At 43.6% G+C, this 14,033-nt stretch overlaps 1 protein-coding gene across 1 annotated transcript in view; it reads left to right on the forward strand.

Moving 5' to 3' along the window:
• The window catches only part of LOC105703622 (lateral signaling target protein 2 homolog), a 38,090-nt gene extending 25,224 nt beyond the window's left edge, over window positions 1-12,866 (forward strand). The window contains exon 2 of the mRNA XM_012432127.2: window positions 12,499-12,866. Within this exon, the coding sequence (XP_012287550.1) occupies window positions 12,499-12,866 (368 nt within the window). The remainder of the gene's footprint in view (window positions 1-12,498) is intronic.
• Window positions 12,867-14,033: the final 1,167 nt, after the last annotated feature.

Genomic DNA, 14,033 nt, shown 5'->3' on the forward strand with positions numbered 1-14,033 from the left:
CCCAACTTTCCCGTCTCAGATTACCGGCCTATTTATCTTAATCTTCGCGCCCGGTTCCGCGGTATCAAATTAAAATTCATACACTCGGTAATGATCGCCGGTGTACGAGAGGAACGTAATGAGGATCATATGTGCCCCCCGCCCTTCGCGTTGCGCAGGTCGGGGGAAGATCTTCCACTCGGCGTCCCTTAATAGAAGCTATTCGAGTCTTTAAGGGTGAAATATGATATTTCGTTATGCGCTCGATATCTCGTTATTGTAACGTGGTTAAGTCCACGGCTCTCTGAGCACAGGACGAGCTGATGATCCTGCCGAGGGTTCCAACTTCTACTTCCTATTTGCATCCCTTCTCGTGGGTCAGGAAATTTCACGAGACCCCCCAAGGTTAAAGTTATTCGACTTAAAGCTCCTACTTTAATGTTAATTATTTATTATGCCACTTAATAGCGTGCCTTTTGTCCTGGATTTTTAAGGTGAAGTGAAACCCCCTTCAAATCAGTCGATCGAATACAACACTTTTTTTTAAGGGTGTTAGACCAAACTGTCCGAAACTTTGACACGTCACTCCTGATCATCTAAGAATAGTCCTGACATATTCAAAATTTGGATTTTTTTTTATATATATATTTTTTAACTTATCCCAGACCAGAACAAAAATGGCGTCAAGCTCTGATATTTCGATCAATATACAATTATCAAAGGCTCTGATATGAGAAACGAAAGGGTCGGGACAATTTTACGACAATTTAGAACACTCTGATTTAGAAAAATCTTCTTTATCGACGTCGATCAAGTTCCTCGACGTGTTTCACTTCACCTTAACGCACCGGTGGGGATGGCGAAGTGATATTTCACATTAGTTACAACCTCCTACGGGTTGTAACCCATCGAGACGACGCGTTTCATGAAATAAGGGTAATTGAGAAAAAGCGAGGCCGCGGGGGTAAATGGTAAGCGGCGGGGAATTAAAGTTGCCGGGGGGAAACGAATAGCGTCGGGGTGGATGGTGGCGAAAGCGCCGGCGACAAGTGGGGGCGAAAGCGCCGGCGAAAGCGGGGTAGGTGGCTGCCATGGTGGTAACGACGGAGCGTGAGGGATTCTAAGGGTAGGGCGTCGCTCGCTATCACGGGAAATCGAGTGGAAAATGGGAAAGTCGGAGGCCTGGTGACAAATGGTCGATCCCGGAGACTGCGCATTCCTCTTCACATTTTCCCCCGGTGTGGTGGAGAGGTCCGAGTCATCGAGAGGGAGGGTGTCTTCGTGAGGATGGTCGCTGATAAGCACTGATGATTGTTAGAAATGAGCATTATTAGGGCAAGGAGGGTCTTAGAGGGTGGTCGTTGCGGTACATTGATACAAATTCTCGTGTCAATTTACATAATCAATGGTCATTTTGATGCCACAATTAATTTCAGGAAGTCCTCTTCACATTTTCTCCATGTGTGGTGGAGGGCTCCGAGTCATCAAGTGAGGGTGTCTTCGCGAGGGTGGTTGCTGCGGTACATTGATAAAAATGCTCGTGTCAATTTACATACTCAATCATTGGTCATTTTAAAAGCCACAATTAATTGCAGGAATTCCTTTTTACATTTTCTACGTATGTGGTGGAGGGTCGAGTCATCGAGTGAGGATGTCTTCGCGAGGGTGGTTGCTGCGGAACATTGATAAAAATGCTCATGTCAATTTACATAATCAATGGTCATTTTGATGCCACAATTAATTTCTGGAAGTCCTTTTTACATTTTCTCCGTATGTGGTGGAGGGCTTCGAGTCATCGAGTGAGGATGTCTTCGCGAGGGTGGTTGCTGCGGAACATTGATAAAAATGCTCATGTCAATTTACGTAATCAATGGTCATTTTGATGCCACAATTAATTTCTGGAATTCCTCTTGAAATTTTCTCCATGTGTGGTGGAGGGCTTCGAGTCATCGAGTGAGGGTGTCTTCGCGAGGGTGGTTGCTGCGGTACATTGATAAAAATGCTCATGTCAATTTACGTAATCAATGGTCATTTTGATGCCACAATTAATTGTAGGAATTCCTCTTGACATTTTCTCCCTGTGTGGTGGAGGGCTCCGAATTATCGATAAAGGGGTGAGCACTGTTAACAGGGGATGAAACACGCGCTGCAACAATTATGTATTAAATATCAGGTATCTCACGGTTACCCTAGGATCTTAACAAATGCGGTGACAAAAAAAAAGAAGAAAAACCCAGATCATCGACAACTGACCTAACCACAAATCCCTTCCGCCATACCCCACATCCCAAGTCCGAAATTTCAGCAGGGAATAACACGAAAAGTACTGGCTCCCCGAAAATGTCACACGGGACATTTCCGACTCAGTTTTTTGCTGAGAATCCACCGGTCATGACTTTAACTCGATAAACTCCCAGCATCAAGAGATATGCATTCGTTCCGGTTTGCCCATTACCGAGTCCACGTCCTCCGGGGGCGCAACATTAGCGACGCCATTACGGTAAGCCCGAGTGATTCCGTTTCCTCTGTTCGCATAGCTCGGTAAATGAAAGTGTCGGAAGATTCGGTAGGTGTTCCCCCTGCCCCTGGAGGGCTCGTAACGAGTACAGGGTCTAATTTGTAAGGATCTCTCTGCGCGACTCGCGCACGTGTACTCATGGGTGGCAGGTATGGGGTCGGCGACAACGAAGGGCGCGTGTAAAATTAATGGGCCGATTTACGTCCCCCGTGATCCGAGTCGGTTCGGTAAATAAAATCCCAGCTATGCCGATACATTTTCCTCTCCTGGCCATGGCTGGAAGGCGCCCGAGTCCAATCCCTGTTTCCTGCCTCTCATTTTCGGCACTGCCGAAAAGCTTTGTTGCGATAAATAGGATAACCTCTAAAAGCAGCCGTGGAGAACTCATTTCCCGTGTTTAGGAGGCATGATATCAGCTCAGTTCTGGAAAATAGTGGGTGAAGGTCGTAAGAATCTTTAGTGCATTTTTCCTGATAGTTACCTGTACCCTTGGATAGGTAACTGTCGGCTTAGTCTAGGAAGATAATTTATAAAAATGTATAAAAATAGTAAGAATCATATTTTCAGCACTGCCGAAAAGCTTTATGCTTTAAATGGGGTAACCTGATGATATCAACTCAGTTTCGGAAAATAGTGTACAAAAATCGTGCAAGAATCTCGTAAAGAGAGGGAAAATATCGAGTCTTGCGCCAAATACATTCTTCCTCCGAGTTACCTATCCAAGAACGAAGGTAACTATCTTGATTAATTTCCAATGTTAATTACCGCAAAGAATGGGGGATTTTCTGTTCTTCAAGTATACTTCAGGAATTGAAAAGAGATAATAAATCTGTAAATAAACAAGTACGGAAATTCCACCAATAGGCGAATAAGATTGTCTTCGAGTCAGTCGGCAAAACGTTAGCCTCATCATCCTGGTATCCCTGGGGAATAAATATACAAGTCCCCGGGATGCCAGGCGATCTTTCTTCGTCCTCCTCTTCAGCAACCTCTTCATCCTCCTCTTCATCCCCCTCTTCAGCAACCTCTTCATCCACATCCAGTTGTCTGGCGAGTGCGTCGTCAGTCGATAAAAATCCGAGCTGGGTTTCTGCCTCAACAGGGCGTTTACTCCTTTTGATAAACTCATTAATCCCTCAGCGCAATTTGTTGGGTATGTTTCGGTATCCGGTAACGAGAGGGCAGAAACTTTAGACCGCTTTTCCGTGGTCCGCTTTCGCCGGGGCCATTATTCTTTCTACGCGGCCTGCCGAGGACGGGAATTCCGGGAAGGCATTCCCGAGGGAATCGACGCGTCCTCTCGTGCTCGGGTGTCACGAAGGTGTCGGAAAGGAATCGCGGAAGGCCGAGAAATATATATATAACCTGGGACTCCCCTAATTGGAGCAACGAAGACCACACTAATGACCGGCTGATCGGTCCCATGGGTCGCCCTGGTGGGCCTCATGTGTTGCGCCCTGGAAGACGAATTTCTTGGAGGTGGACCCTGTGGTGACAGTTTCTCTACACGGAGGGAAAATATCTTACAGGGTCTTACGGGGTGTGGAAAAAATCAAGATACCGGAAATTAGGGCGGAATGGATTTATTAGAAATTTTGAAGCCTGTAGAATATTTAGAACTCTTGGAATGAGGGGGAGAAAAGAGGGTTTTTTTTTGGAAATAATCATGAAACGGTGATAGGTATTTTTTAGATATCGATAAGAGTTGAAGGAAAATATCTCACGGGGTGGGGAAAAAATCAAGATGGCGGAATGGATTTATTACACATTTTGAAACATGTAAAATATTTAGAACTCTTGGAATGAGAGGGGGAAAAGAGGGTTTTCTTGGAAAATAATCATGAAACGTTGATAGGTATTTTTTAGATATCGATAAGAGTTTAAGGAAAATATCTCACGAGGTGTGGAAAAAATCAAGATGGCGGAAATTAGGGCGGAATAGATTTATTAGAAATTTTGAAGCCTGTAGAATATTTAGAACTCTTGGAATGAGGGGGAGAAAAGAGGGTTTTTTTTTGGAAATAATCATGAAACGGTGATAGGTATTTTTTAGATATCGATAAGAGTTGAAGGAAAATATCTCACGGGGTGGGGAAAAAATCAAGATGGCGGAATGGATTTATTAGACATTTTCAGGCCTGTAAAATATTTAGAGCTCTATTTAGAACGGAAATTAGGTCCAGACTAATTTACTAGACGTTTCGACGCCTCTAGGTCTCTAAATACCCTAAACAAAGGAAAAAATAGGTTGTTCAGATTCTAACCTAACAAATACTCTATATCACTTTCGACATGTTTATCAACTATTACAGCCCAAAAATAGAGTTTCTGAAATGTATATACATTATTTGATTTGAGGATTGATTGACGATTATTTCTTTCCAAAGGAAACGAAATCATACATATATGCCAAAATATTTCAAGATTTCCACCGTGAGAAAAAAAAGAAGAAATTCATTGAACCAAAGAAATCTTTCATTAACTCAAAGGATAATTATTTAGCTCAAATAAATCGGACGCGACATTTATTCGGAATTATTCCTTCGGTTCGATGAATTTCTTTTCTCTTGCCGTGCAGACATATAACCTCACATTTGCTCGGGACATTTCTTTTCTTATCTCCAAAACAAAGGGGGAAATATTTTGGGAGAGCCCTTTTGGGCTCCAAGTTAAGCAGCAAATGTCAGTGTCGATTTAATTTGACGGTCTACAAGACAAGCGGACAAACGATGAGAAAAACGGACGAGGGTCTTCATCAAGGACCGCAGGGTGAGATTCGTGGTCCTCGAAGATAACACCGTTTCTTATTGGCTTGTATCACCATGTCAAGGAATTCAGCACCCCGTGACGCCTTTCGGTCCATATCAGAAGCGCCGCTGGATGTCCTAATGAAGACAAATTGAGGACCGGCTGCAATAACGGCTTAACTCGATTTCAGTTCTTTTTGAGTAAACCAAACTTCTTCCTCTTGGGCCATACCTCCTTAGAACATTCGAATTATCCAATGGCGAATTCGATTAATCCAAACAAGGAAAGAAATTCTGACGTTTTATGATTTTTTGAGATGGCCAAGATGTTGCTCTGGAAAATAGCCTTCGAATTATTTCTGCGATTTTTTTTAATTTTATGATTTTCCTTATGAGATTGTTCAAATGATCTTTAGGAACGAATGTTAATCGACCTGAAATTCTGACGTTTTATGATTTTTTTTTTTTACATTTTATTCAACTTGGCGTCTTGCTGTATGACCTTAGAAAGGGAAATCGGCGGTAACAACATTCAAGTAAGATAATTAAATTTTACGTGTTTTTAAGGGAGATTGTTTACTCTGGTCATTTTTAGTTCCTGAGAAGTTTCGACTGGCTTTCGATTTATCCAAACGAAGAAACAATTTTTAACGGTTTATTGTATTCTTCATTAATTTTTATTTCAGTTATGGTGTTGCTAGATGCCTTAAGGAGGGAAAATCGGCGGTAACAATGTTTAAGAAACATAATTCAATTTTATACGTATACGAAACGTATAATATGTCTCTATTTATCATGCATTTTATATCATTCATGCTATTCATTTCCCAATTCAGGTATATAAATAATAAATATAATCCGTAGTGTTTTAAAATTGAAAATACGGAATTTTAAGATTCCACTATATTTTTTATTTTTACTTAATCTACATATTTCTGCGTGCCTTTCAAGCAGTCTTAATTAGAACTGGATTTTTGTCTCCTAGGGAATTATTATTTGCTTATTACGTGGCATACAATCTGAAAAAGAAAAAAAAAAAGGAAAGCGAAGAACATAAAGCGAGGAAGTTGCAATCTACAGTCCCTGAAAGTATAAAAGACGTTGCAAAAAGTGCAGGTCCGCCTTTTCTTTTTTTTTCTTTTTTTTGCACCCGCGGAATCTTAATTCGACTTCGGCCGCCATTACTGTGGGGCTCTCAATTTAACGAAATTGTTCCGAAATCTGTTTCCTACTGCAGCGGAGGATTAATTTGACAGCCGCTTTCTCCAGACGACGGTAAAAAAACGAGTTTAACCCGACCACTGATCTCGACTGAGTTCACGAAAACTTTAAGGGATTTCTCGATTTAAACCGAGGAAATAACTCAATTAAATTCCGCTCATAAACGCGGCAAACTGGAAATTATTTTCCAGCCTTAATGGAAATCCCGTTTACGCCGATGGATCACTCGGATTTAGCAGTGAAATTATTTTCTACGGTTAAATATAATCCCGTTTCCATCAAATCCGTCGTCACACATTAGGTAGAAAAAACGATTTCCGGTTAATCGCAATCAATATTTTTATAAGATCGACGCGGATTTACCTGAAAAATTACGTATATAATTTCTGACCAATGGTCATGAAATTCAATAAAATTGATGTTCCACCCTCGAGCTGAAAATGATTGCCATAAAATTTTCTTTCACATGTTGCATACAATTAATCCGAGTCTGTTTGAGTTAAATAATTCTCCGTCGAGTTTAGGAAATCTTTCATAGGTTAAATGACATTTTTTTCCCAGGCTAATAAGAAGACATTTCTTGTCGCATTTTATTAATCAGGACTTTTATCCGAAGGACAACTTGCAAAATTCCCCGGTTAAGCGAGGGACGCTCTTGCCTATTGTTTTTAATTTAATTAATATCCTGGGGTAATTAATGAGTCCGCCGAGAGAAATTGGAAGTTTTCTAAGCCTCGAGAGCCGGACCTCTATCGGAGGCTGACTCGGAGGAAAAAGAGGTGTAAAGAACGAGTAGTAAATGAGAGGTCAGACGAAGGGGGAGAGGATACAAGACAGAAGCCGCCGTCCCGAAGGGCCAGAAGGGCGTAACTCGTATCCCTATACGCGGCAATTACGTCCCTCTCGCTCTCTCGACACCGAGAATGATCGGTGTCGATCCTGCAGGAAACACAGTGAGACGGAAATGGGACTGCAGGTGCACATCCTCGGGTATTCGTTAGAAATTTAATCCATTATTTGGAATTTTCAAGGTGAAGTTAAACACCTCGAGGAACTTGATCGACGTCGGTAAAAGAGATTTTTCTAAATGCCTACGTTGCCGACTTTCGTATTTATATCGACAGCTGTGTCGAATTATATTGGCTGCGCGAGATGGACCCATCCCCATATAATTACATCATTTCGTGCACTTGCTCATTTAGACACATCTAGGTCTGCAGAAAGGACACCTGATAGACAGGTGAAAAAGTGCTCCACCACGTCCAGATCAATCAGAGAAAGTTCCCTGACAAGAAGTAATAGGTAAAAGTACTCGAAGGAACCTATTTCAGTAAACCACAACAAGGTCCACTTGCACTTGCCCATTTGGACATATTTAAGTCTGCAGAAAGGACACCCAAAAGTCAGGTGAAAAAGTGCTCCACCACGTCCGGATCAATCAGAGAAAGTTCCCTGAGAAGAAGGAATAGGTAAAAGTACTCGAAGGAACATATTTCAGTAGACCACAACATCATCCATTTGCACTTGCCCATTTGGACACATCTAGGTCTGCAGAAAGGACCCCCAAAAGTCAGGTGAAGAAGTGCTCCACCCATAGAGAATGTCCCAGACAAGAAGTAATAGGTCCAAGTACCTAAAGGAACATATATCGGTAGACCACAACATCATCCATTTGCACTTGCCCATTTGGACACATCTAGGTCTGCAGAAAGGACCCCCAAAAGTCAGGTGAAGAAGTGCTCCACCACGTCCGGATCAATCAGTACATGGAAAATGTCCCCAGACAAGAAGTAATAGGTCCAAGTACCTAAAGGAACACATATCGGTAGACCACAACATCATCCATTTGCACTTGCCCATTTGGACACATCTAAGTCTGCAGAAAGGACCCCCAAAAGTCAGGTGAAGAAGTCCTCCACCACGTCCGGATCAATCAGTACATAGAGAATTTCCCAGACAAGAAGTAATAGATCCAAGTACCTAAAGTAACACATATCGGTAGACCAGAGCAACGTCCATTTCTCAATTTACCTACTTAGAGGAATCGGGTCCGATTTCGCAGGAAGGACAACGAAACGTCAAGCGGAAAGGCGACACGCGTAGTTGGGTGCATCTCCTGTAATGCAGCCGCGATGCACGGCATTCGGTTAGGGCCGAGCCATAAATCTTAACCAGAGCACGAGTTTTGTCTGCGGGACTAAACGACTAAATAAGTGTTCCAATTTCAAAATTACCCGCTAAACGATTTGTGAGCTGGGAGGAAATATATCGTTGACATGTGGGCAAAGCCCCTCGGGTCAACCTGACAGTTCTCGGAACTTGAGCATCTCCGAGGGTGCCCAGAGACAAATGACTGTCGCTCGAGAGAAGACGCTCTGCTCCCTCCTGCTTGGATCGCGCCACTCCTTTTTTCGCTTGAGATTTTAACGTTTCTTTGCCGACCAGCCGAACCTCCTGATTTACCCCTTTCCGCGGTCCTTTGACAAAATCCTGACGGATTGACGAGCTCATCGTGCCCTATTCCAAGATTAAGGGATTAGGAAGGTGATCCGAGGGTCTGGGTGCTGTTCTGGTCCATATTCGGTGTTTTGTATGATACAGCGCCGTGGTACCCAAAAATTGTATGATTGGATCCGTAAGACAGGAAGCTGTGACATGTCAAATGTCTTATCAAAAGATTTGGGCACTTATCAGGCAATCCCAATAACTGGAAGAGGTCCGGTGTTTGTAGGCTTTGTTGATGAACACTGCAACATTGCTTATTGACGATCTGGGGTCCGTGGGGCTTTATGGATGAACTCTTTGGTAGGGTTCATTGATGTTGAGCGACAGGGACCCTAAGTTACGAAAATCTGAATCAATAAACATGTCAGCAAGGGCGTTAGGCACTCATCGGACAATCCCAACAGCTGATTGATGCACTTCCGATAAATGTTCGGTGTTTGTAGGCTTTTGTTGAGGTTCGCTTGAATGATAGGATTCCCAAGATACGGAATCCGTGAACATGAAACGTTCCAACAAGAGATTTCGACCCTGATCTAGACTCAACGCCTGGTTAACTCTGTTCTAACCAGGGTTAAATGTATTCAGGGTTTTTTTTTCTGGACACAACAACAAGGAGAGAGAACGGGTCCAGAAGCAGCTTCTAGGGGAGCCAGGTGTGAAGACCACTTTCGCTATCTCGAAGGCTATTTAATCTCTTCTTGGGTCCGAGATTTTCTGTTAATCCCATATCACGTCAGTGACAGGGGATTAAGAGAAAAGTTCCCTCGTTAGTCAATCCGATGTCGATGGGGATCATCTTCAGGAGTGAAGGGCCGTCGAAACCCACTGATCTGATCTGAAACTTGTCTTCCGACAAAGTGTCATGTTCGGATCGTTTCGTTTCTTTCAATCTACACTTTACGATACATCGGTACACCAACAGAGTGGTCTAGGGTGGAACAGGGTGTCGGAAAGCACCCTAACTTTCCACCAACCCCATAGGGAGACGAGGGGAACTGGGCACGAGCTGGGGACCACTTTTGGGGATCATCATTGCGATTCAGTGAGCAAATCCCTAAAGGTCATTTAAGCCATTCTTCGCCCGGGACTTTTACTTAATTCCCTGTCATGTTGACAGTTCCCTCGTTAATCAATCCGTGCCCGTGGCGTTTATTTGCTGGAATCGAATTTAGATCGCCTGGATGACCAAAACTTATTTTAGACGTCTGGTCCTGCGAAATGCCCATTTAGGGGGACATTACCTCAAGGGGGAAATCACCGAGATTTGGCCACTGTACATGTTGAATTATTGACAGTGCTGATGACACATTTAGTTCATTCGAAGCCTTCTCGTCATTTATTAAGCATTGAAAGGGAGCACTTTTTCAAGATTACTTAATCCACTTGATTCACACTGCATGTTTGAATTTTTACTTACTTCTCAAAATGCGATCTCTTGAAAATGAACATCGGGCCAAACCAAGAAGAATAATGAAATTTAATTGATCGACCTCGATTAAATTTCTCAGCGCCTTTCATATAATTCTGAAGGGGGATGTGACATTTTTTAAAATTTCTTTATAGACGTTTACGAACTTTTGTATTAAAAAGAAGTAAAATGAAATTCAATTGACCGACCTCGATTAAATTTCTCAGCGCCTTTCATATCACCTTAAAGGGGATGTGACATTTTTTTAAATTACTTTATAGACGTTTACGAAATTTTGTATTAAAAAAAAAAATGAAATTCAATTGACCGACCTCGATTAAATTTCTCACCGCCTTTCATATCATCTTAAGGGGGATGTGAAATTTTTAAAAATTACTTTATAGACATTTACGAAATTTTGTATTAAAAAAAAGAAAAATGAAATTTCACGAGTGTCGGGGCAGTTCCTTATATCCTCGATGTTCATAATGTAAGGTATGAAACGATTCGATATACTCAGCTCGAAGGATTGAGCTTTCGGATGGCACTTTGACCTCCCCTTAATTTCTTCAAATTAGCGATTTCAGATGTGTCAAGTTGAAATGTGCAAAAATAATCGATTTCCAGAAAAGATCTGGGATCTCTAGAAGGGCAGTTTAAACCCTAGCAGAGCCCTTTTAAGGGGTCCGACTTCTTCCACTCGGTTTTCCCCTCGTCGCTTACGACATTCTTCCACGAAGCCTAACCCTCCGCTTTTTAGTCCGCCCAATTTAAGTGAAATTTCCTCGAGTGTGAAGGTTCGCGCAGTCTGCGATCGGTAGAAACGATCGAGATTTTTACGGGACCCCGGCGAGAAAACAACTGTGGAAATTGTGGGAGTGAATTTTTGCGAGGTCGCTAGGCCGTTTGGAAATAATTGGGCCGAAAAAGGGACAAAGGTTCGATGAGTTGCGGACAAAGTAGCCCGGTCGCTCGCCGATCAAAGGATGCCGCCATCGGTTACACCTGCAGACCGAAGTACAGCCCAGGGCAAAACTTTTCCCCTTTCCCGAGCTTATCGATTGCCCCCTGGCCCTCCGGCCCTCCCTCCCTCCTTGCCGGAATTTTCTCCATCGGAAGTCGGCCCTTCGTCGGGCCCGTCAATGGCCCCTTTTCCCTCCTCTCTTTCGGCATTCCTTCCAAGGGACTCCTTTTCCTAACTTTCCCCTCCGAGTGTCCCCGAAGCGTTAATGTGCACGCAATATGCACGCAATATGCACCGCGTTTCTGGGATGAGCGGAGGATCCGCGCGTAATGGGCCCCTGAAAGCGGGATGTTCATCGACCTGGGCATCGTTGATAAGTGGGGAACACGATACAGATGTTCCTATGGAAAATGGCCTTCGAATTGTTTCTGCGATTTTTTTTTCCATTTTGTGATTTTATTGATGAGGTAGTTCAAATGAATCCCTGGGAACGAATGTTCATATGACTTGAGCATCGTTGATCAGTAGGGAACACGATACAGATGTTCCTTTTGAAAATGGCCTTCGAATTGTTTCTGCGATTTTTTTTTTATTTTGTGATTTTATTGATGAGGTAGTTCAAATGAATCCCTGGGAACGAATGTTCATATGACTTGAGCATTGTTGATCAGTGGGGAACACGATACAGATGTTCCTATGGAAAATGGCCTTCGAATTGTTTCTGCGATTTTTTTTTCAATTTTGTGATTTTATTGATGAGATTGTTCAAATCAATCCCTGATAGCGGGATGTTCATCGACCTGGGCATCGTTGATCAGCGGGGAACACGATACAGATGTTCCTATGGAAAATGGCCTTCGAATTGTTTCTGCGATTTTTTTTCAATTCTGTGATATTCCTGATGAGATTGTTCAAATCTATCATACAATGACGTTTGGTAGAAATCATTCGTTCCATGTGCCATTGTAGACTGTGACGTTTCCAAGACGTCGAGAACTGCCTCCGGGCAAATTAAATAGTATTTTTCGGACGCACCAAATTCCGTATTATTTGTATACCAAGGGGTTAAACAAGCCAGATTTCCTCTTAAAAGCTTACCATTCCCCCCGTTCCGATTGACAATAAATAAAACCGGCCGATATATTCTTTGTTGCAGAACAAGCGAACCACCTGAACCTGTTCAACAACCGGCAGCAGCCTAAGAAGAAACGCAAGAGTCGAACGGCGTTCACGAACCAGCAGATCTTCGAGCTGGAGAAGCGATTCCTGTACCAGAAGTACCTCAGCCCAGCAGACAGGGATGAGATCGCTGCCCAGCTGGGTCTCAGTAACGCCCAAGTGATCACCTGGTTCCAGAACAGGAGGGCGAAGCTAAAGAGGGACATGGAAGAGCTGAAGAAGGACGTCCAGACGGTGAACCCGTTGCTGGTGGCGCAGCACCACAAGACCTTTTTAGAGAACGTCCAGGACTTGGGCATCTTGAAGAAGAGGCCCCTGCCGAGTGCAATGGAAGAAAAGTCCTAGAGGACCTGGCCCATCGTCCAATGGGCGGATTGATTGATTCCCTAATCGCTGGTCTCGCTTGTGCACCAGCGACTAGTGTTGGGCTAGCCGGCTCCTTTTTGGGTAGAGTCGCACGCGGTATTCCTGAACGGAAGACTGTACAGGGGCTGTGAGACTTCATGTCGATGTCATGAGTACCGATCGAAATATGAGAGGCTTGCGAGTGTCTCGAGCGACATTTGCTATCGTGCCAAAAGTATCGTCCAATGATCCTGTACGTACAATTCCTGTGATGACGGCCACCGTGCAAGGACTTGGTTACGACCGCCTCGTTGTTTTAGGGACTGCGGCGAACTTCATATCGGAACACAAAAGTGGGCATTTTTCTCGAAAACCTCAATCTACAAGTCTTGAAAAGTCGAATGAAACTTTTCCCAGCTCTTTAGCTGCAAAATTGAGGGTTCCAGGAATTTTGCAAACGTCGTGAGGATGTCGACGCGTCGCGTCCGCGGCGAACTTCATATCGGAACACAAAAGTGGGCATTTTTCTCGAAAACCTCAATCTACAAGTCTTGAGAAGTCGAATGAAACTTTTCCCAGCTCTCTAGCTGGAAAATTGAGCGATTTATGGATTTTCGAAGCGCGGCTGTGGCGTCGCTGCGAACTTCGCGCCGAAACACGAGAGTGGGCGTGGCCAAGCTGCGCGCGCAACGCGGCCACATTCGGGCAGCTCGCTCGGAGTTTTCCCGCTGTAACTTCCTCAGTTTTTGGAATATCGACCCGCGGTTTTCGGCAAAATTCCCATAAAAATTCGGGCTACAATCTAGGCGGGAGAAAACTCGTCCTCCCCTCGAAGCAGGTCCCGGAGCTCCCGAGCTGCGCGAGTCTTAATCGAAACCGGAGAATGTGTACGATAATTGTCGACTCTTGCCATTTTAGAATACCGTTGTGTACGATAGTGCCATCGCGTTACCGCTGGCAATTCCACGTTCGCATATTTACACCAAGGGCCTGCAATCGTATAGAGACGCCATAATCAAGGCTTAATCGAAAGGTGGTTACACGAGGTAGCGTAAGGAGATACAACTCATGTATTGAAGTCGCCCTCACTATTAGTGTTCCAAAATCTTTTCAGACTTTTTTTTCCGATCTAGTGCCGAGAGCGCCTCCTCGATGAAATTTTGCAAT

This window comes from Orussus abietinus, unplaced genomic scaffold (genome assembly GCF_000612105.2).
Source record: "Orussus abietinus isolate OABI.00-Male unplaced genomic scaffold, Oabi_2.0 scaffold43, whole genome shotgun sequence".
NCBI lineage: Eukaryota > Metazoa > Arthropoda > Insecta > Hymenoptera > Orussidae > Orussus > Orussus abietinus.